Source organism: Alosa pseudoharengus, unplaced genomic scaffold (assembly GCF_046254945.1).
Source record: "Alosa pseudoharengus isolate Yale_2024_CS ecotype anadromous, Long Island Sound unplaced genomic scaffold, YU_APseudo_1.1 YU_APseudo_1.1_scf_16, whole genome shotgun sequence".
NCBI lineage: Eukaryota > Metazoa > Chordata > Actinopteri > Clupeiformes > Clupeidae > Alosa > Alosa pseudoharengus.
This window is the reverse complement of record NW_027468630.1, coordinates 2,080,728-2,103,142: the sequence shown is the minus strand read 5'-3', so window position 1 is coordinate 2,103,142 and position 22,415 is coordinate 2,080,728. Positions and strand designations below refer to the sequence as shown.

The 22,415-nt window shown below is 42.0% G+C and overlaps 3 protein-coding genes across 3 annotated transcripts in view; 1 reads left to right on the top strand and 2 right to left on the bottom strand.

The window, feature by feature from the left end:
- cmtm4 (CKLF-like MARVEL transmembrane domain containing 4) overlaps nucleotides 1–5,877 on the top strand; it is a 29,806-nt gene extending 23,929 nt beyond the window's left edge. Inside the window, exon 4 of the mRNA XM_076286656.1 lies at nucleotides 1,927–5,877. Coding sequence (XP_076142771.1) covers nucleotides 1,927–2,088 — 162 coding nt within the window. The 3' untranslated portion in view covers nucleotides 2,089–5,877. The remainder of the gene's footprint in view (nucleotides 1–1,926) is intronic.
- A 109-nt stretch (nucleotides 5,878–5,986) lies between these two features.
- Nucleotides 5,987–14,773, bottom strand: cmtm3 (CKLF-like MARVEL transmembrane domain containing 3). Its single transcript, XM_076286654.1, has 5 exons — nucleotides 14,447–14,773; nucleotides 10,696–10,851; nucleotides 9,157–9,252; nucleotides 8,653–8,776; nucleotides 5,987–7,370 (listed from the first exon to the last, which is right to left on the bottom strand). Exons 1-5 carry the CDS (start codon nucleotides 14,558–14,560, stop codon nucleotides 7,345–7,347), a joined length of 516 nt encoding a protein of 171 aa, XP_076142769.1. The 5' UTR covers nucleotides 14,561–14,773; the 3' UTR covers nucleotides 5,987–7,344.
- A 104-nt stretch (nucleotides 14,774–14,877) lies between these two features.
- On the bottom strand, nucleotides 14,878–21,485 carry cklf (chemokine like factor). The gene is made up of 4 exons (XM_076286655.1): nucleotides 21,334–21,485; nucleotides 20,322–20,477; nucleotides 19,726–19,821; nucleotides 14,878–15,325 (listed from the first exon to the last, which is right to left on the bottom strand). The coding sequence occupies exons 1-4, from the start codon at nucleotides 21,436–21,438 to the stop codon at nucleotides 15,239–15,241; spliced, it is 444 nt and encodes a 147-aa protein (XP_076142770.1). The 5' UTR covers nucleotides 21,439–21,485; the 3' UTR covers nucleotides 14,878–15,238.
- Nucleotides 21,486–22,415: the final 930 nt, after the last annotated feature.

Sequence of the window (22,415 nt, the reverse complement as noted above, 5' to 3'; positions counted from 1 at the left end):
TGTTTCCAGTGTGTGTCTCCTTGGCCTCTGCATTATCACACAATCTAATGCTGATGGACAGTTGTGTGTCAGAGCCAGAGCCAAAGACATGGCTGCTCCTTTGGAATGCTACCTCTTCAATAGACTTCTATTCACTAATTTACTCACTTACTTACTTACCACCTCCCCCACTCTCTCTCTCTCTCTCTCTCTCTCTCTCTTTCTCTCTCTCTCTCTCTCATCTCACTCCTACACACCTCCTAGTCTCTCTCAGTTGGACTCCAAACACATGTCTTAGTTATGACACATTACTGGGCCATAGAGTATACTACTGCTCTTTATCACACACTTAACCTTTAGGGCCACCCGAGCTTAGCTTGCTATTGTGAGAGTGCCTGTCCTGCCTGATCTTTCTCTCTTTTCCTCTGTCCTGGCTTTTCTCTTTTCTCTCCATCCCCCTTTCTCTCTCACTCTTTCCTCCCTCACTTGCTCTTCTCATTTACCCTTTTCTGCTGAGTCAACACGTCGGGTCATTAGTTTCATTCCTGTACTCCCGCAACACACACACACACACACACCCACACACACACACACAGACAGACACACTGACTCTTAATTGCTCATGCAGACTCAGGCTTGTAAAGCTGGCCACCCTCTGAGTTGTCTAAAGTGCAAAAGTGCTGACTCAGCGTTACCGCTGTTCCTGTCTCCGATCTGCTGCCTGACTGCCCCGTCCTGCCCCCATCTCTCCGTTACCTGTGCCATCTCACCCCTCACCTGTCACCTGTCCTGTCTCACCTGTTTCCGGGTCACCTGCGCTGTCTCTCCTTCCCTGTCTCACCTCCCTCCGTCACCTCCATAGCTGAGTAAGCCTTGTCGTTGCAGTTATGGTCCTGCATGGTCTGCATGGTCTGCCTTGTGCTGCCTTGGTCATGCCTGTTCTGCTCTCCTCGGCCACCTCTCTGTCCTGTGTGTGCCTGCGTGGTCTGCCTTGTGCTGCCTTGGTCATGCCTGTTCTGCTCTCCTCGGCCACCTCTCTGTCCTGTGTGTGCCTGCGTGGTTTCGTTGTTACTTACTTGTTTTTCAACAGAGTCGGTCATTTGCCATTTTGGTCTCGGCTGTTATGGTGTGTCCTTCACTGGTCTCCCGTGTCATTATTTATGTGTTATCATAACACTGTCCAGCTCCCCTGTATTGTTTATTTTGTCCGTCCCTGTCCAGTATGTTTGATTTCTGTATCTATCTGGGCATGCTGCCTCCTCGCTGTGCTTGTCTGAGCCTTTCTGGGCTACACTAAGCCATCCAGTGCTAGCCAGGCCTGGGGCTTTGGATATGTGCTGACTTGTAGGACAGGGCAGATGTTTCTCAGCAGGAGACGCCTGCTAAACATCCTGGTGTGCTGTAGGGCCCGAGGACATCTGTAAAACCTCCTAGCTTTGCATGCACACCGGGGATCATGGGTAAAAGACAAACACAGCAGCCCACGGCCAGGGAAATCCATAATAAATCATTCCTGGCGCTCAGTGTAGATAGTGTATGTGTATGTAGACTTACTAATGTGTGTGTGTGTGTGTGTGTGTATTTATACTAGTTTTCTAAACATGCTTGTATGTGTTTATACTTGCTTGCATCCTCATCTAAGCTAAAGGGGAATGTCAGGGGAAACGTTTCATCAGTCTTGTCATCAGTGTGTTTGCTTAGTGTGTTTGTCTCCAAACTCCACCTCTATCTGAACATTTGTCACACATGCCAAACCTTAGAGTAGCCCTGTGTATGAAGTGGGGTGGGGTGATTGGTTCTAAATTACCAATTTAAATTGTATTGTATTTATTGTATTTATTTTAAAGTTATTTTCAAAATGATGAACTTTCGAGTGATATTGTGATGCCATTTTGAATGTACCGGTAAGAGCAATGCAAATGGGTGCTCCTCTGCGCTGTGCTGCAGGTGTTCGGCTTCCTGGTGACGGGGGTGTACGCATTCAACTGCTACCTGGCAGTGCGACGCTGGAGGCGGGGGGACGGCCAGGCCGGTCAGCTCACCAGCGAGTACATGCGCGCCCGCACCGCGTCCAGAGGCGAGGTGGAGGCGCGGCCTGAGCTCCAGTGACCAATCGACACAGCCCGCTCCGGCCTGAGCTCCAGTGACCAATCGACACAGCCCGCTCCGGCCTGAGCTCCAGTGACCAATCGACACAGCCCGCTCCCGCCTGAGCTCCAGTGACCAATCGACACAGCCCGCTCCGGCCTGAGCTCCAGTGACCAATCGACACAGCCCGCTCCCGCCTGAGCTCCAGTGACCAATCGACACAGCCCGCTCCGGCCTGAGCTCCAGTGACCAATCGACACAGCCCGCTCCGGCCTGAGCTCCAGTGACCAATCGACACAGCCCGCCCCCCCACGGGGAGCCCTCTCCCCTCATTCCCATCATCCCTTTCTGCCAGAGCCTTCACATGGACTGGGTTGGCTCGGTTCGGTCCGGTTCGGTCCAGTTCAGCTCAGCTCAGCCAGGCACAAGCTCGGCACAGCAGTGCCACCATGAAGGCTTTTCACCCAACTGGTCTCAAAGACTGGAGCCGCCCACCTCTGCTATACAAGATGGAGGATGGTTATCGCCATTGTTCGCCAGGATTTAGTCACATGAGAGACAGTCACAGTGCTGTTTGTGTGCTATCCTGAAACACACACACACACACACACACACACACACACATATACATATACACACACATGCACACATGCACACTTTACAACTATTTGTAAAATGCATTGAAATCATGTGACTGCCAAGAATCTCAATTTGAAGGATGTGTGTGTGTGTGTGTGTGTGTGTGTGTTATGTTTGTATATTCACCAGAATATATTCAAGGATCAGAATGAGCAAAGGTCTCCAGAAGTTGCTCATGAAGAGTAAGGACACCCACTGTTGGACGTGCAACATGATAGGGTTTGGGACATGTGTATCTGAGCCATACAAACCATTTAGAAGCACTTTCTGTCATCAGTAAAAACAACTTCACACCTAGCCTGTTAAGAAGCACCTAAGCCTGATGCATGCAAGCATTGTGTGACCTGTTCTGTACCACACACACACACACACACACACAAAAACACACACACTCAGAGAGAGACATTGCCAAGCAGTGACTAAATGTATGTAAAGTAGTTCTGTACCAGGCTCCTACATAGAAACTGTAGCTGGCAAGTTAATGACAATGTGACATGTTATCTCAGACCTTCACATGAGACCTTCATGCAGAAATGAAGGAGATGCAACGGCCAGATCATGTACATGTTTGATATCCATTGCAGGTTTAATGTGCTATATGAGTGAAGTGATGAAGACCATAAACATTACAACCTTTGCTTCAGATAGATAGATAGATAGATAGATACTTTATTGATCCCCAAGGGGAAATTCAAGAAAGCTTCAGCTGGTTAATTAATGCATGGCACTAAAATGTAGCATTATGTGGCCAGATGATAACATGAAATTTAAGAGCAGCGTCGGTACTGGAATTGAGGTACGGTAAAGGAGAAGCTCTTAACATAAAATAAAAGAAACATTAAAGGAGAAATTTGGCGAAAAATCGCTGGATTTTTCCTTTAAGGTAGGACTCTCAGGTGAATGGCCTTGAGCAATGGTCGCCAGTTGATGAATGTTAAAACTGAACTGGCAAATGCAAAGAATGTGTTGAATAATGGTATGAAAACCTCACATGTGTTATTAAACAAGAAGTAGGTTATGGATATGGTTATGGTCCCTCTTCGGGCTGAAACTTCTGAAACTTCTCAAATGAAATTGAACAGTGAGAAGTTGAACTGTTGTGTTGTTGTGCAGAGGGCTATTTTTAGCAGTGGAGCCTGCAGGGAGTAAGTGGAAAGCTAATGTGGAAATAGCTTCTGTGGTGAACCTCCAGGGTTAGCCCAGACCTACGCTAGTGCTCCATTTTGTCCCAGTGTAGTGTTTTCAGGGAAATGGAAGCAGAGGACATGGTAGAGCAGAGGACATGGGGGAGCAGAGGACATGGTGGAGCAGAGGACATGGGGGAGCAGAGGACATGGGGGAGGGAGATTTGTACTGTATCAGGGTGCCTCTCATGCTCTCCTATCCCCTCTCTCTCTCTCTCTCTCTGTCTCTTTCTCTCTCTCTCTCTTTCTCTCTCTCTCACACACACACACACACACACAGGATGTACTTCCTGTAACATATCACAAGTGTCTTTTTTTCAGTATGTGTGTGGACATGTAGGTGTTGTACATAGAACTACAATGTACATGCCATCTCAGTATGAAGGCATTCATGTATTGACGTGTATCTAACTTCATTTGTTTATGTGGACCATGTGGTGTTTTTTTCCTTTACAGAATTCATGTTCATGAAGTATGATTCAGTTCTTAATTATTCTGTGTCCTAATGGTATTTTGTATATTTTGATTAGTTTGAAGGATTGTTGTGTATACAAACACATATATTTGTGTTTGTGTGTGTGCATTTCAATCAGTTCTTTAGAAGAATGTTTTATTTTTCAACCTTCTCTGTCAGTGTCAAGTTATGAAGAACAGCTCCTCTTTAGCCTGCACTAGCGTTGGCCTGTGCATATGAGCTAGTGTACTTTAACCTGCACTAGCATTGGCCTGTGCATATGAGCTAGTGTACTTTAGCCTGCACTAGCGTTGGCCTGTGCATATGAGCTAGTGTACTGGGGTCACGCACCTTCCCAGAGTGCCTTGCAGTAGACGAAACAAGAGCAGCCAGTTACACCTTCACACAACATAGTCTTTAAAACTGTGTGTGTGTTGTGTGTGTTTGTGTGTGTGTTGAGTGTGTGTGCTGAGTGTGTGTGCTGATGTGAGATCACTTAGAAGGACCAATCTGAGGAGTTTAGTGTTATGAGAAGTCATTCTTTAAACATGAATGGAAAATGAGAGACAAATCGTTTCCTGGTAGCCTCTGACTCCGGCCTGGATCTGGCTGGGATTCGGCTGCAATCAGTGTCACATCTGGGCCAAATCAGCACCACGTCTAGATCAGTTTTGGTCTAAATCCAGTTCAGAGTCCGCCTTTCTCTCTCTGTGTTCCATATGTTAACTGTTTTTGCAACATACTCCTCTTAATCTTAGTCTTAATACTCTTGTACCGTGGATGTGGGTTTTTCTTTCCAATTTCTTGTGGGTGTTTTTTGTTTTTTCTGTAACTGAATAGCTTCAGGAATATTTAGTTTGAAGGAAGCATGGTGAAGGGGGGTCTGGTTTTTCTAGAGATAACGTGTTTTGGGTGTGCTTACGGTTATAGACAATCACTAGTGTGTATTTATAGAAGTGTCTGAAGTATATCTTCGAAGAAGAAAAAATGTGGTAGGCTATGCTTTGACGTGTCAATAGCAGAGCTCTCTTTTTTGGCCAATGATACTGTGCAAAAACTTTGACCAGCCTCTAAAATCTGTCTAGCTTTAGTGTCAATCACTTGAGTTGTGACTGATTCTGGATCAATTTACAAGGTAAACTCAAGGTAAACTTTTTAACAGAAGGCATCAGTAAACCAGAGCAATGTGTAAATATGACCTTGTCTAGGAGTTTGTATGTAAACATTATTGAATCACACACTTATATCTCTCTATTGAAGTCTTATGACTTACACCTGGATTTGACTTTTTTTTCAACTGACATTGTGAAAATGGATGTTATGCAATCAAGGACAATAACTGATCCATATGCTCCATTTCAGCTCTAGTTTATTTCTGTATGCTTCTCTAGCGTACTGTTGTGTACTCTGACTTAGTACTCAAATGTGTATTTTTGTATTTATAGAAATCTATGTAGATTTACCAATGCTAATTGTGGGGTTCACATGGTTTGAGTCTGCTAACTTACAAAGGAAATTAAATGATTCCAGACACTCTTGGCTGTTCATTTAAACCCTCCATTAGAAGACAGAATCAGTGGGGCACTTGTTTACCCATGATGCATGTTATGACATTGGCAGAAGTATTCAAAAACATAGTAAGGGAATTTTAAGAACACTTGTTTATTGAATATGGCTTTCAGTTTACAAACTTTTTGGCAGTTTCACACTCTGTGACAAGAGGCAAGCATGGAATTTCACGACACACAGTCACATACATGTACACACACACACACACACACACGTGGTGGTTTTGGAGGATGTGTTAGGAAGCGTGTGGCATTAGCAGTGCATCTCTGATATATACTGTAACCTTGGATTTTTAGTGCCTTCCACAAAGACTTATAATTGGAGATAAAACAAAACTGTAAAAAAGCTCAATGTAATTTGCAGCCTCTTTGAAGTCTGCAACTCTGAGATCTAAGCCTCTGACATTTCTGTGAGACCCTGGATTGACTTGATGTTCTCATAAACCCAGAACTGTAATTTAGCGTAAACCAATACTTGCAATATCTAAAATGTCCCTATTTACAAGTTCTGTTTTGCTGCTTCCAAAGTAACACAGTATTCACGTTTATGTTCAACATTAAGCACTGTATACACAGCATTCATTTCATAATAATGCTTCTCTTGTCTTTCTAAATATGACCTTTCAGTATTCATACCTTGACATATGAAAGAAAGAAAAACAGTGCAGTTTCTGGGCAGAAGTGCTATTAGCCTTTAAAGACCATGGCTTAACTTCTCGATACCGTTATTAGCTTTGGTTTGTTACAATAGCTATATGTGTCCTGTACAAATAAAGCCTGTTAAAGAGGGCTAGAGAGAGTCATCTGACTGCCCCTGCTGTAGTCACTTTAAGGTTGTAAACATGAAGAGAGTGCAGAAACTCAGCTACACTTAAGATGGCTTTCTCTCTACCCTCCACTTTCAACAAGCAAAGTCGCTAATCATTTTAATGTAACAGTATAAAAAAAATCTCCCAACTGGTACATTTAAAAAAAAAAAAAAAAAATGATACCAAAAGAAGAGCAAACAGATTAATGCACTGTTTTTATCATTACATACTTTCTTTCTATTGGATTCAGCTTTGTAAGAAAAAAAGGTTAAAGTCATCTGACTTGACCTGATTTAGCCCAGTAAACAAATTCAGAGCAAGCTAGGAAAACTACTGTGAGACATTCACAGCTTTAAGCATACACTCAAACAGCAAGGGGAGGGGGTGGTAGTCGTTGTAAACAACTGTATGGCCTTCACTTTATATACCAAAAGCAAAACACTTCAACAAGAGTCCAAAAGATAATGCTTTTGACTGTTATCAGTGAGTGTGAGGTACAATACAGCATCCATCTGTAGTGGTGAAAGATCAGTGGTCAGTGGACTCAAGAAGGGAATTCTTCTTTTCCATCAGGCACTAGAACAGACGCCTCGACCCAGTGACATTCTGGTAAATTCCCCTCTTCAGTCTGAGTCGGAATCTGAGTCATCTAGGAGAGGGAGAGAAGGGAGGGAAATGAGAAAAGCAGATCTGGCACTCGTTGTGAAGGAAGTGAAAAGTCCCTAGTGATAGCCTATTTGATAGCTAAACTCTGGCAATGACACATTAAAATAAACACAAGGAGCTCATAAGTTGCACATCGCCCCAATCTTTCACCAATGTTATTTCTAGTAATTCCACTATTAAGCTCTAGTTTTGCCAGGACTGCTTTTGTGGTGATTCATGTAGAAGCCAAAGACCCTGAGGGAGCCCAGAAAGTGGATGTGGGTATATGGATCAAAAACAGAAGTGAAATGAAAATCTTGACATTTTGTCCCCTTTTAATTATAAGGTTCTGCCTTCTGAGGAGTTCTGAGATACTGGGATTAAAAGTTTTAGAATTCCATAGAATTATATTTATGGGCTGAACAAGTCTCTTTAGATATAATGTCCAAAAATGCATAGAACTTCAAGAAACCCCTCTCCTCACCTTATGAAGTTGTCACATAATAATAATATGTCAATAACTGAATTTTGACAACAAATGTCAGATAAAACCTTATAATTCTAGGGGGGCGATTTGCAGATATTTATATGGAACTTCCTGTACACACACGTGGTGCACACAGCACCACTCATTACAAGAACAGCAATTACAATGAGGAAATTACTAGAAACCCCAATGCAACATTTTAATTGAATCTAATTTCATTTCCTGTCATGTTTACAGTGGGTGGAACAGGAAACAACATGGTTTCAGAAACCTCCAGCCAAATCTCTACCAAACCCACCCACAACCAACCCACAACCAAATCTCTACCAAACCCACAACCAAGGGGCCCTCATCATAGCATGGTGCTAACTTCCCAACAACCACTGCCTACCAGAAGCCATTCTTGAAGTTGTATATGTTGTAGACTGAAAGTGATTCAATAGCTCCTTGAGTTGGATGCTAAACCATATGTTGCTACATAAATCAATAATTAATTTTATTGTTACATGAATGGAAATATAGCAGAGAGGACATGGCTTTGCTGAAGCTCAGAGCACCACCACTGTTGACAATACTCATTTTGTATGATTCCCACACTAATCCATGGAAAGTGTTTCATCAAAACTTAAAAAGGAAGAAACACACACACACACACACACACACACACACACACACACACACACACGAACACGAACACGAGAACCTACGGCTGTCCCAGAGAGAAAGAGAGAGAGAGAGAACACACTTTTGCAGTATCAAATTCATAGAGAAAGAGGAACAGGTCAACGGTAGCAAGTACCTGGGGGTGTGGGTGGGTCATCAGTTGACTCTCCTCCGCCGCCCGCTTTGAGGAAATTGGCGAGGTCGTTAAAGATCAAATAGAAGTCGAGTGCAAAGAATATCGTGGCGATGAAACCAAATAACTGGAAGCAAAAGAGGGAAATGATATGAGATACTGACAGGCAGAAAATGAGGTTCAGGCAAGTTCACTTTATACCTACACAATTTGAAATAAGAAAAAAGGGGAAAAGCACACAAAAAAGCAGAAATTAAACATTTATCATTTGGTATTACCCTTCTGAATAAAACATACAAATACATTTTAAGTGACGTTTCACTGATATAACTTTATCTAATGCACTTAAAATTCCACCATATTACTATTCTTTGGAAAACATGAGCAAAAGAATAGAATCAGGCAATAGCACACACACACACACGCACACACGCACACACGCATGCACGCACGCACGCACATGCACGCACATACACACCACACTTCTGATTTCTTCTTCTGACTTACCCCTGCTGCTTTGGAAGCTCCATCAGGATACTTGGATACGGCAATTATGGAGATGATGAAAAAGATGATGGATGCGCTGACACAACGCAAGAAGTCCTTTATTATGGAGGTGGAGACACGGGGGGGGTGTGTTTGGGGAGGGGGGATTGGAAATATATCCATTAGAAGTGATCAAATATTCAGCCCCCAACTCACAAGCTACTCCACAACATGCTCACACAACAGCTCAAGGCCAAGAAAGCAGAAATCTGATATGAAGGTTAACATTACCCTCATTAGCAGTAGCATGATTAACATATGAACATTATTAACATCTTAACAGGAAGTGAAGAAACAAAAGATGCCACAAACAAGCAATCTATGTAAACTATCTCTCTACAGTCTCTGCTCTCACATGTTGCATGATTATTGATTATCTGATAGATTAGTTGATGCATGTGTAACAGTGTACATTTTCCAGTATTTATAATTACACAAAGATGTTCTTATTTTGATACACCATATGTATGTACAGTGTCTTCTTCTTCTGGGTGTCTATGGAGCTTCCTGCCCCCCTCCTCTTATCCCCCTCTAATATTTCCTTTTTTCTTATTTTTATGTCCTTGCCCCCTTCACCTCTTCCCTGTTTTTGTCACCCTGGGGAAGAGGTATGCTTTCTGTCTAATTCACTTTTCTAAATCTAATATCCCTTCTTTACATTACCATCCATCACTTTTAAAACTATGATTTTGTATATTATTTCTCTCTGCATATTTCCCTTAATGTATTGTAGTGGTAATTTGTTTGGTTTCATGTATTTTGTTATGTAACATAGCGTCACATGGTGTAACATAAACCAGTGACTAATTAGCTACCTAGTTAGCCTACTGTACTTACTGTAGTGTGTAGGCTACTGTACACTGGTTAGCGATTGATGGCTAGCGATTAGCATCGTGGCTAACGACTTAGCATTTTCTTTGTTGCTTCTTATAGGAGTTGGGGAAGGAGAGATTAACACCCAGCTGTGTACTGTATGTTGGTTTTCAGGTGTGTCATTAATTTCGATTGGTTTGTTGATTTGTGGTTTGTGTGTTTCTGTTAGTGTGATCCTAGCAAGTTAGCTCATTTCTGTTTTATGCTAGCTCCCGCTAGCTAGCGAGCTAACTAGCTACACTGTTTGAATGGGAGGCTAGGCTAGGTTTTTAATGTGTTGCTTTGAATTACTCCCTAGACCCTGGAGGTTTGTCTAGGTAGCTTAAACTGTATTTGTTGGGTTTTATTTAACTTTATTTCATGTTTAAATTGTAATTGAGTTACGCCCTGTTTCTGTCACCCTGGGGAAGAGGAGTTGGGGAAGGAGAGATTAACACCCAGCTGTGTACTGTATGTTAGTTTTCAGAGTAAAAAGAACTGAAAGGAACAGCTGTGTCTGCGTCACCATTTTTATACCACCACCTCAACCAATCACAACGCAGAGCCGATTACCACCGGTTACACATGATTGATATGATCTATGATATGATATGATGATTTTCCAGGTAAGTTGTAGAGCTACATTACCATTAGGGGCCAATGGAAGCCCTTGAAGCGCTCGTTGATCTTGGTGGAGTAGGCAAAGAGGAGGAAAAGAGCCGCCAGGAACTCTATGAGAGGAGCCGTCACAAACGCAGCTGCTGTGGACGCTACGAAGCAAATAAAGTCCACAAAGGACAGGATCTAGAGAGAGAGAGAGAGAGAGAGAGAGAGAGACAAAACAAAGAGGGCAAGAGGGTCAAAATGGAAAAGAAAACTGTTTATCTGCTTTGTGAAAGAAGTGTTACAAGTTTTTACAAAATACATTTCACCAAACCCACACAGTCACTTTTGACCTTGACTTCAGGAGGTGGTCATACATCAGATAAAGATAAATTGTTAGGAGTCCCTCAGACAGAGTCAGCAATGAGGACAGCCAGCCATCTACATCCAGCACCTTTTAGGCATCCAACACTGTACCAACCTGCCAATGCACTTAAGGCCAAAGATTACAATCACTAAGAGCATCCACCCCTGGGCAGCCCCACTGCCTGAAACAGCCATGGCCATAATCTGATGGACTATCAGTACAGAGTCTAATACCAGAACCAATGTGGCCTCGTCTCGGGTATATTTCAATTTATAGCTAATTTAACAGCATGGGTAAGACCCTAACTGATGAGTCATCTCAATATTCCTACGCTATGATAGCTACTGTGTACTTAATGTATGAGAACTTTGCTTGTTGATAGACTTTTGCACTTACACCTGCACTCCACCTACGCTCACTAACACACACTTACCATGTATTTCCCAGTCTTCCCTACTCTACCTCCTCACCAACACACACTTACCATGTATTTCCCCAGCTTCCCTACTCTACCTCCTCACTAACACACACTTGCCATGTATTTCCCCAGCTTCCCTACTCTACCTCCTCACCAACACACACTTACCATGTATTTCCCCAGCTTCCCTACTCTACCTCCTCACTAACACACACTTGCCATGTATTTCCCCAGCTTCCCTACTCTACCTCCTCAACAAACACACACTTACCATGTATTTCCCAGTCTTCCCTACTCTACCTCCTCACTAACACACACTTGCCATGTATTTCCCCAGCTTCCCTACTCTACCTCCTCCTTCTGTCCTCATACCACACGTTCACTGGTACTTATAATGTCAACAACACTCTTATCCTCTAGTAATAGTGCTGGCAGATTCAGTAGTAATTCCTCTCTAAGGTCTCCTTTGCACTGCAGCTTTCATGTTATACTCTTCTGTAAGTCGCTTTGGATAAAAGCATCTGCTGAATGAATACATGTAAATGTTATTTAGGCCAATGATGTTATTTGATAAACCAATGGATAGGTCACTTTTGAAATATAATGGCAGAGTTATGAAATTAACATTGATAAACAGAGAATGAAGCACTGTATCCTTTACAAATCATGCATCGCTCAGCATAATAACCATAGACTGTGATTTGAGGCATGCTGTTCATTCTTAAGTATCCTGCTCATAGCATTGTATTCACTTGAATGAACACGCACGCACACACGCACGCACGCACGCACACACACACACACACACACACACACACACCAACACACACACTAACATAAACACAGAAGGCAGTTCAACAGAGGACAGTTGTCAGGGAGTGTAAGTGAAATGTATGCAGACAGACCGCACCACCATAAATTGTACACACGCAGAGCTGCTCTTTGATAGCAGCGTGCAGTCCCATCTATAAACACACAGGGCTGACATAAAACACAGGACGTGCACTTTCTCTTGAAAGCATGTCATCTGAATATCCGGCACAGAGGGCACACACCACACTACACAATCCCTTGTTGTTGGGAACTCTCCCCTGCTTTCTTAGTGTCTTTACAGAGAGAGGCAGGCATTTTGTTTTGGTTCAAAAAAGGGTAGCTGGCTGAACCCCAGAGGTGAACCATAGAGTAGGTGAAACCTGCCCTGCTCACTGCCACCCACACACTCTCAGCTGAAAGCTGCACATATAGCAAATCAGGCAGTTAAGACACAGTTTCTGTGCTGCATAAGGTTTATGATCTATACTAGACATAGTGGCCAGTGGCTTTGTATTTGCAAAAGAATGGTGTCATGTTGCATGCTCTCTATTTCCATTTCACTTACATGGCCTTAGTTCATCTGCAAACTACACAAGTTGCTTAGAAGTACAGATGAAGAAGGACACTTGTCCGAAGTTACCAGTTGTTTTTAGGAGTCTTAGGACACTCTATGAATGAGTACTTACAGTCATGTACATGTCTACTAGCCTTTTATTTGCATATTTTATACTTAGGAAAGGAGAAGAATAATTGGAAAACTATGTGAGATGAGATTGCATGGGGGTTGTTTCACCTGAATCATATAAAATATGTACGTCATTTCACCTCTGCAAGTTTGGTTTTGTCATATTCAAAACCATCATTTAACAAGATAAAAAAAAAATACAACCAAATGTCTTCCTTGGGCAATGGGCACGCTTCCTTGTTTTCATTTTATTTTTCTATGTAAATGCCCTAATAATTCCAAGAGCACTACAATGAGTAACTGTCATTCCACCTAAAATAACAGCATTTTCCAGATGTCCTTCGCCGAATGTTTTGGATTTGATTTCAGTTTTTCCATCAGGACGGCAGAACGCCGCCATGCTGAAACCAGAGCCCAGATCGGCGCCGACTTTGGGCCAGGCCTGGCGCCGATGTCAGCCGATCTACTCCACAGACAGGCTGTCTAGGATGTCATAAAAGTGGGCGGCTGTAGAAATCCCCCTATCCTTTGAGAATGATAACTTAAAAAGAGGCGCTATTGTTCCTGCGGGTGGATGCTTTTGACTGTAGGTTAATGGGTCAAAACGGAATGCCCCATCGGCAAAGATTATGGCGAAAGGGAGGCTGCATTCACACGCATGACAAAAAGAGACCAATTTCACTCACATGACAACCACACGGTGCAGCCGAAGCACCCTGCAAATGGCGCTTCAGTTTTTAGGCAACCCTGAAGCCCCGGCAGTCATGGTCAGGTAGTTTGGCAGAAAATGCTGATTAATATTTTTTCGTCAGTTACATCACTATTTTCAGACAGACACACCCACTTACAACATTTCCTGCTGGAGGGGTGGTCTGTAGTATTACTAGCGCATCTGTGATTAACACAAGACACTTAGTAAGTAGGCTAGGTTATGCTCTGTAGACTACTACACTCAAAAACTTTCTAAACTGGACATAAGCTATGCACACCTGGCCTAGGCTATAGCGAGGGAGACGTTAGAACAAACGCGCGCGCGCGCGCGCACACATACACACACACACACACAAACACACACACACACATAAACATGCAACATCTGTTGATTTAGCCTATTCAAAGCAACGACCAAGACGTGAATCACTACTAAAGGCCTCATCATCTTGACAACTATGGACGATGTATCAAAAAAATCGCGTTAAAACAAAACATTTTCCTCACACATCTCAAAAACCCCTCCTCTAAACAAATGGGAATCGTGTGATTGACCTAAATAGCAAAGGCTCATGGCAGTATTCATTCATTCATAGTAAAGCACACACACAATGAATCGCCGCAACACCAGAGTGATATGTTTCCCCGTTGTGCATTCATTTGTTGATTCCAAAGTTATAATTTGGTGTCTATTAAAAGTTTTATTGGAAATACCTACTACAACAGCCTACTAGTAAGTTGTCTAAATACCACAGATCATATACGAAAACAGTGAATTAGTAGACTATATTAATGTTATTACCACTTCGCCGATAAGAAGCGTTCCTTTTCGGGATGTAACGAACTCTTTGCTCGGGAGAAGAGAGAAAATTGCATGGCGCGATCTCGTTGAGTCGGGAGCCTCGATATCCCCCATTGCGCGGATAGAAAGAAGTGTGACGATTAAATGAAAAAGTTTCACTCCTCTCCCTCTGTCCCGCAGCTGACAGTACAGAGAGAGCGTAGAGAAAAAAAGTGTAGTGAGACCAACGGCGTGTCTCTCTGTCCCCCAACCCCCGAAGTGGAAACGGAAATAATGACAGCGCGGAAACGAACAGAGTACAAAAGCGCAACATCTGCATTCTGCAAATCTGGAAAACGTTAACTTAAAAGAATCTGGGCGAGCTGTCCCCTCGGGCAGGGGGCTTTGTAAATCAGTACGGGAGCCAACATAGCATTGCCATTACTGAGGTGGAAGATTAATGCACAGACATATGGCTTTATTATAAGCGCCGAGGAGGCATCCATTAATAATAACAATAGGTTATTAACCCCAAACCCTTTAACTAAACAATGCATGGACATGGAAGCCTTCAGGCTAGGGTGGTCAGCAGTCTACCAGCAGGTCACTAGTTCCTCCCAGGCATAAATTACAAGTGGATAACATGCACACATTTGTAAGTACAGCTTTTTAAAACAGCCCATGTCCAAATTGAGGTATCTTCTCTTTGGAATAATGCTTTCAACATTAAAATGCAAGCAAGACCTCCCATTACAGCATGATGATATTGATCCTATCCTCCTTCACAATGTGAAATACAGTAGCCTGTGTCCTTTAGGTCCTCCTTTGATTGAAGGTGATTTTCCTGAATAATAGGAATCCATCAACTCCCCATAGAATTGCACATATGAACCCCACAATCTGCAAACAAGCACAAGTGGACAAGATTGAGGTCATCAGTCATCAATTCAGACTGCCATTGGCAGAACAATTTCAGCTGAGATTTAAAGGAACACGCCACCCAATGTCAGTAGTAATATATGTTCTTACCTTAACTTTCACGAGTTGAGTCATACCTCTCCCGTGTCCGTACGTGCACTCAAACGCTCTGGTGCGCGGCTGGACTGTGTTAGCATGTTGCTATGCTAGCGGGCTTTGACGGCAACTAAGCGTAGAAGTAATCAAAAACATCCACGTTTTACCGACTTAAATACAGTTGCACGAGTAGTTGATAGAAATGCTACGGCCACGCAACATGAAACGTGGCGATTTTCCAAGCGAATAAACCGGAGAACTACAATGTGTGGCGCAATAGCACTTGGGAGTACTTCGACCTAGCGTAGTAGTATTGTTAACACCTAATTGTAAATCCTATCCACCACAGAGTTTAGAATCCATGCTGGATCGACCCTCAGCCTCTCCCTCCCCTCTGAGCGAGAGAGAGGCACACACACTAGAGATGCGCTGATGGGCTATTATTTCAACCATAACTGCATAAAACTTATCATCCATCAGCCATCCATCAACACCAACGTTTTTTGACCAATCTTCAAAACGGCACCCGCCCACCATCTGCTGGTTGTTTTAATGTAGGGGGTGATGCAGCGCTGCTAACGTGAGGCTAGAAAGCCCTTGCCTGTTCTAGGAAGACTGATCCAATGCAGCAAATATATTAAAAGGCTAAAGTCGTACATTGGCTATGTTGTAGCCTATCCCCAGAATATCAGCAGCAAACTCAGTCTCTGTCTCACAAAACAGTCTCCAAATAAAACGCACATCGGCCTGTTGCCTATACTGCCAGCTTGTGACAATATATCGTCCAAAATGCTTGATTGCATTGCATTCTCCACATTTTTAGCTACATTTTCATGTACCACATCAGCATTTTTGTTCAGTGAATCTTTTGTAAATTGCTTTAAAATGAATTGCGCTGTCTGTCTGAAAAAGACGCGCTCGTGCAGTCAAAATGAATGGGAGTCTTCAGAACAGGCTTTCAGTCACTCTGACATAACAGTGTGTAAAGTAGCCTATAATGTGAATGACTTGATATTTTATCAAGGATTTCTTTCTTTTTGCAAAAAATAAAGTACAATAGGCATTAATTAGTAGGCCAGGAGCATGTTGAAATTATGTGGCAAATTGCGTTTTTTATTACAATGATAAAATTGTAAAAGGACGTGACCGAAGCTGAGGCAAGCCAGGCAATAGGCCTATAGGCCCGACGGTAATTGTAAAGCAATTTACAAAAGATTCACTGAACAAAAATGCTGATGTGGTACATGAAAATGTAGCTAAAAATGTGGAGAATGCAATGCAATCAAGCATTTTGGACGATATATTTTCACAAGCTGGCAGAAAAGGCAACAGGCCGATGTGCGTTTTATTTGGAGACTGTTTTGCGAGACAGAGACTGAGTTTGCTGCTGATATTCTGGGGATAGGCTACAACATAGCCAATGTACGACTTTAGCCTTTTAATATATTTGCTGCATTGGATCAGTCTTCCTAGAACAGGCAAGGGCTTTCTAGCCTCACGTCAGCAGCGCTGCATCACCCATATAGCCTAGGGGAGAACCGGCACAATTGTAACACTTTTTTATTTTTCCAATTCAAACTCGATTTACACAAAGACGACAGACTTGAGAGTTGTGAAATTTGACCAGAACAGAGTCGTACATGTCTACTCCATGAAAGTTGAAACAGAATTTAAAAAAGATGTTATAGTTTGTCAATAATTTAACTTAACAGCCATAAAAAAGTGCGGTACAGTTGTAACAGTAGCGTCATGAATGTAACACTAAAATCGTGAATCCTATAACATATTTTAACACAAAACAGTGCTGTGTTAAACAAAGAGCATCTGTTTTCATATAAAATCAAGAAAAAAAGTCCAAATGTATGACTGTTAAAGCTAATTTATTGCATTATTGATTAGCCATTGCAGACCATATTACGGTGTTATGATAGCTCACAATAACCTTTAAATAGGCTTATTTTGGCCATATCCACTTGATAAAACCAGTAAATATAGTTGATAAACTGCTTATTTCTTACATGTCTGAAGCATTTGGTCCAACAGTGATATTTCAAGTTGCTGTGTTAACTTTAATTGGGTGATGGCGGCACAAAAATCATAATCCATAACTCGCAATGAGAATGTTCGTGCATTCGCGATAAAATCAGTTCATCTTGCCATAGAGACTGGTGTTACAACTGACCCGCACAGGTCATGTTTTTATTTCCATTTAATTGCATGTGCTGTGACTACATAAATCAAATAGGACTCATGTTAACTTGAAACAGAGGGACTGAAGATATGAATGACATGTGATTGAAGTCCACACGCTCAAATTTCACAAAGCAAACTTAAACAAACAGTTGCGGTTAAAAATAAATAAAAAATCGGATGCTTGAATTTTGCACCTTTTTGCTTAATATCTCTGGTCGTATTTATAGTAGACCATTCATATTTGGATGGCTGTAAGATTATACATAATTACATGATATGTGTCTGTTTACGTTTACGTAGCTACACCATATCTTGAGAATAAAACACTGTTACATTTGTACCGCTGTTACAATTGCAGTTCTCCCCTATTAAAACAACCAGCGGATGGTGGGCGGGTGAGGTTTCGAAAATTGGTCAAAAAACTTTGGTGTTGATGGATGGCTGATGGATGATAAGTTTTGCTATGCAGTTATGGTTGAAATAATAGCCCATCAGCGCATCTCTAGTGTGTGTGCCTCTCTCTCGCTCAGAGGGGAGGGAGAGGCTGAGGGTCGATCCAGCATGGATTCTAAACTCTGTGGTGGATAGGATCGATCTACAATTAGGTGTTAACAATACTACTAGCTAGGTCGAAGTACTCCCAAGTGCTATTGCGCCACACATTGTAGTTCTCCGGTTTATTCGCTTGGAAAATCGCCACGTTTCACGTTGCGTGGCCGTAGCATTTCTATCAACTACTCGTGCAACTGTATTTAAGTCGGTAAAACATGGATGTTTTTGATTACTTCTATGCTTAGTTGCCGTCAAAGCCCGCTAGCATAGCAACATGCTAACACAGTCCAGCCGCGCACCAGAGCGTTTGAGTGCACGTACGGACACGGGAGAGGTATGACCAGAGAATGTCTAATAAGGGGAGAACTGCCACTCTCGGAAAACTTCCGGTTTCTGAACTGGTTGCAGTTCCTTCTGTGGTTCCACATGAGGGCGCTCGTCCACGAGTGCAGAATGCATGGAGGTCTATGGAGCTGTACCCCTCAAAATCCACTTTTCTCAGGATATAATTTTTTTTCAAGTAATTTGAATATTGTATTCGAAAGGGGAGGCAAAGGAAATACACTTGGTGGAGTATTATATTTTTTAAAGTCACTTAATTGTTCTAAAAAGCCTTTCAAATGTGTCAATGACGTCACTCATTAGCACAATGCTAGCGTGTTATGGGCAACAACGACCCAAACTGTAAGAAATCAAAAGGACATAAGTACTCGTTCATTCAACTTTTGACCTATAACCCATGTTGAAGTTATATAAACTACAATCAAATCTGAGATTTGTCAACGACAATCAGGTGAAAGAGACAAATTTAGCCGTCTAGCTCCATTGACTCCCATTCATTCTGCACTCATGGCGATCGCCCCCAGTGGAAATCTGGTGGAACTGCAACCAAAATTCGGTACAATGGGACTTAATACGGAGTGGCAAGGCTCTCCGTAGACGGGCTCTGGTATGACTCAACTCGTGAAAGTTAAGGTAAGAACATATTTTACTACTGACATTGGGTGGCGTGTTCCTTTAAACTCTGCACTGGCTGTGATGCTGTTTGTAATTGGCCTGCATTGCATGTAGTGTAAGTATAAGTATAAGTATATATACTATTTTGATCCCGTGAGGGAAATTTGGTGTCTGCATTTATCGAAATCCGTGAATTAGTGAAACACACTCAGCACACAGTGTACACACAGTGAGGTGAAGCACACACTAATCCCGGCGCAGTGAGCTGCCTGCAACAACATCGGCGCTCGGGGAGCAGTGAGGGGTTAGGTGCCTTGCTCAAGGGCACTTCAGCCGTTCCTACTGGTCGGGGTTCAAACCGGCAAACCTCCGCTTACAAGTCCGAAGCACTAACCAGTAGGCCACAGGTGTATTATTGTAAGTAATACAGTGTGTTGCCTTTTCCTATTAGGCCTAACACCAAATGCTGGTAACACTGTTCACTACTGTATAACTCAGATTTTTGCATAAAAGGAAAATGTTTCTAATCTCATCCATCTGATTTGTTTGCTACTGGTGATGTGCAAGTATGTTGTTCCACTCACCGCTCCGGCCACAGTGGCTGTGAGTGTGTCCGTGGAGAGAGCCACTACACTGAGGATGAACATGAACACCGATGCAAAGAATGAGTTCAACACATCCTAGAGCAAAAAGAGAAGCATTTAGATTGTATTGTGCATAATAACATTTGTACATTTTCAGATATGCATTTTTTGACTTTTGCAGATATGCCCTGGCTAGATATCTAATACTGACATTTGCTGATGTTGGTGCATGCGTACCAGGGCCGGAGATGCAGGCTGCAGGATGATTATTATTATTATTATTATTATTATTATTATTATTATTATAGGCCCTGAGCACCAGAGGTGAAGGCTGTGGCCATATTTATGTCTGAAAACTGATCAATTTGTGTTGTAGTTTTAACCAAGTGCAATTCTGAGCCAGTCTTTGGGCAATGTTTTGAATATCATAATAGCCGTGAGTGCATTTTGTATAAAATTGTGATATAATATATAAAAGGTTTTGACTATTTGGGCACCCAGAGGATTAGAGAGGCTGCCACTGGGGATCCTAATAAACTAAACCAAACTAAACATATTGGTTATGGACTGTACATTGAGTTCACATTGACTCTTACAATGAGAGGCCAGAAGAAGAGAGTGATGGTCTTGTTGAGTTTGAAGAGATAGAGCAGCAGAAGGCCAGTGGTGATCAGGAGCTCCATCAGAGTGGCAGCGATGTAGGGAGGTCTGGAGGCCACTGCATAGCACAGGAAAGCCACAAAAACAACAACCTGAAACACAACACCAAATAGGATATGGTATTGGTTAAGGTTAGCCGATTGGGTTATTTTTTATTTTACTTTTCTTCTTTCCTTCATTTTTCTGATCTAGCATCCTGCAATAGTTAAAAAAGAAGTAACACAAATTGCTAAATTTTATAGAGTCATTGTAACAGTGACAAACCATAAGGTAGTCAATGTAGTTTCTGATGTAAATGTGTATAGTTCAAATTAACAGGAGCTTTCTTGAATAATAAAGTTCCTAAGAACTACAGTGAGTAGTATGCCTTAAAAGGAAGGACTGTGAGCTCTAACCACTTTCTACCCACCATCACCACCATGTTCGACGTAAACCATATTTACACTCCTCAGTTCACTGCCCCCTAGTGGCTACGCTTCAAAATGGTCTCTAAATGCTGAAGCAAGGACTTGGGACTTAGCAAGGGCTAAGTTCCCCTTTTCATATTTTATAGTGTGTTGATGTGTCAACACATGCTCTTTGACAAGGTATACCACAAAAGATAAATTAAAGAACATACTGGATGGCACTTTCACATGAGGTGCAACATTAATCTTATAACACCTACATATGTGTTGAGGCATCAATCTTTTTTCATATGTCACTTCCTCTTCAGTCACTTATAGTCTGCATTTGACAAAACATCCATCTTAGCATTGCCATGGACATGCACACATATTTTTATTTCCATTTCAATAAAATCATTATTTCCTACAGACCAGAAGTAGGCATCATTTATCTAAAATGTGTGCAAAACACACAACCTACTTCAGGTTAGAATTCTTGAGTAGGGGGACATTTTTGCTGCTGCTATTGTTTCTTTCTTTTCTCTCAATAATCACAACTCACAATTTCCGCAATCTTCAGGCCTCCTTTAATGGATTTCAGCAGAGCAGTATTGACCTCAACGGAGGTTGAGCTCGACTCCCCTTTGGCTGACATGTCTTCTGTCATAGTGACTTTGGTTCTTCCGTTGCACTTTTTAGTATTGCAGTTGGCTTCCTCTTGCCAATTTTAGTTTCAGGAAACGATATCTGACAGTGTTGTATGTCTCTAAAAGGATCTGCATCCACAAATGCACACACACAATATAATGTGTATGTGAAGATAATACAGAAATGTTATAAATGTAAGTAATGTAACTGACCTGTTGACGTTCAACAGTAGTATTCATCACACAAACTTTAACATTATGGGTCAAACAGTGGAGTTAAAATGTTACACAGACAGCACCAAGTAAAATAGAGTAGAAACACATTATCAATCAGAACTTGGAATAGCTATAGCTCATTTTTTGAAAAACACTGGGCTAGGAAATAAATATGTAGGTTTGCCGCTGACTTCTGGTGCAAACTTAAAACTCAAGTAAGAGTCAGGATGGGTGACCACCATAAAATTGTCTACTGTCATACCCCTGTGTTTTATGCACATCATAACACATGTTTAATTTAGTTGTTAAGACATTTATTTATACAAAGTGAATATGTTTACAGTATGTCTACAGTGTAGCCTATCCAGTCATGGTTGTGGTCTGTCCCTTATGGAAAGTAACTATAGTAATATTTTTACAGTAGTGCTATAGTAGTTTGTAGTACTTCTATGATGTTCTGTAATACCTAACATATTTGCCTTCTATTGAGTACAGCCTTATAGTAGCCTATTTCTATAGTATGTCCCAACATAACATTCCTGTAATATCTACGTAGGCCTATAGTATTTCTATAACACTATAATATGTCCGAAAATACTATAAGATTCCAATAAAATATGTTTTGTAAGGGGTTGGAGGCCTTTGTAAATTACTCAGGCTTATGCTGCATTCCAGTCAACTCAGACGTCAGAGGTCAGACTTCAATTTCAACCTTGAAGTTGGGGTAGATCAACTTACACCGAGTTCAGAAGTGGGACTTCAACTTCAAGTGGTGGTTCCA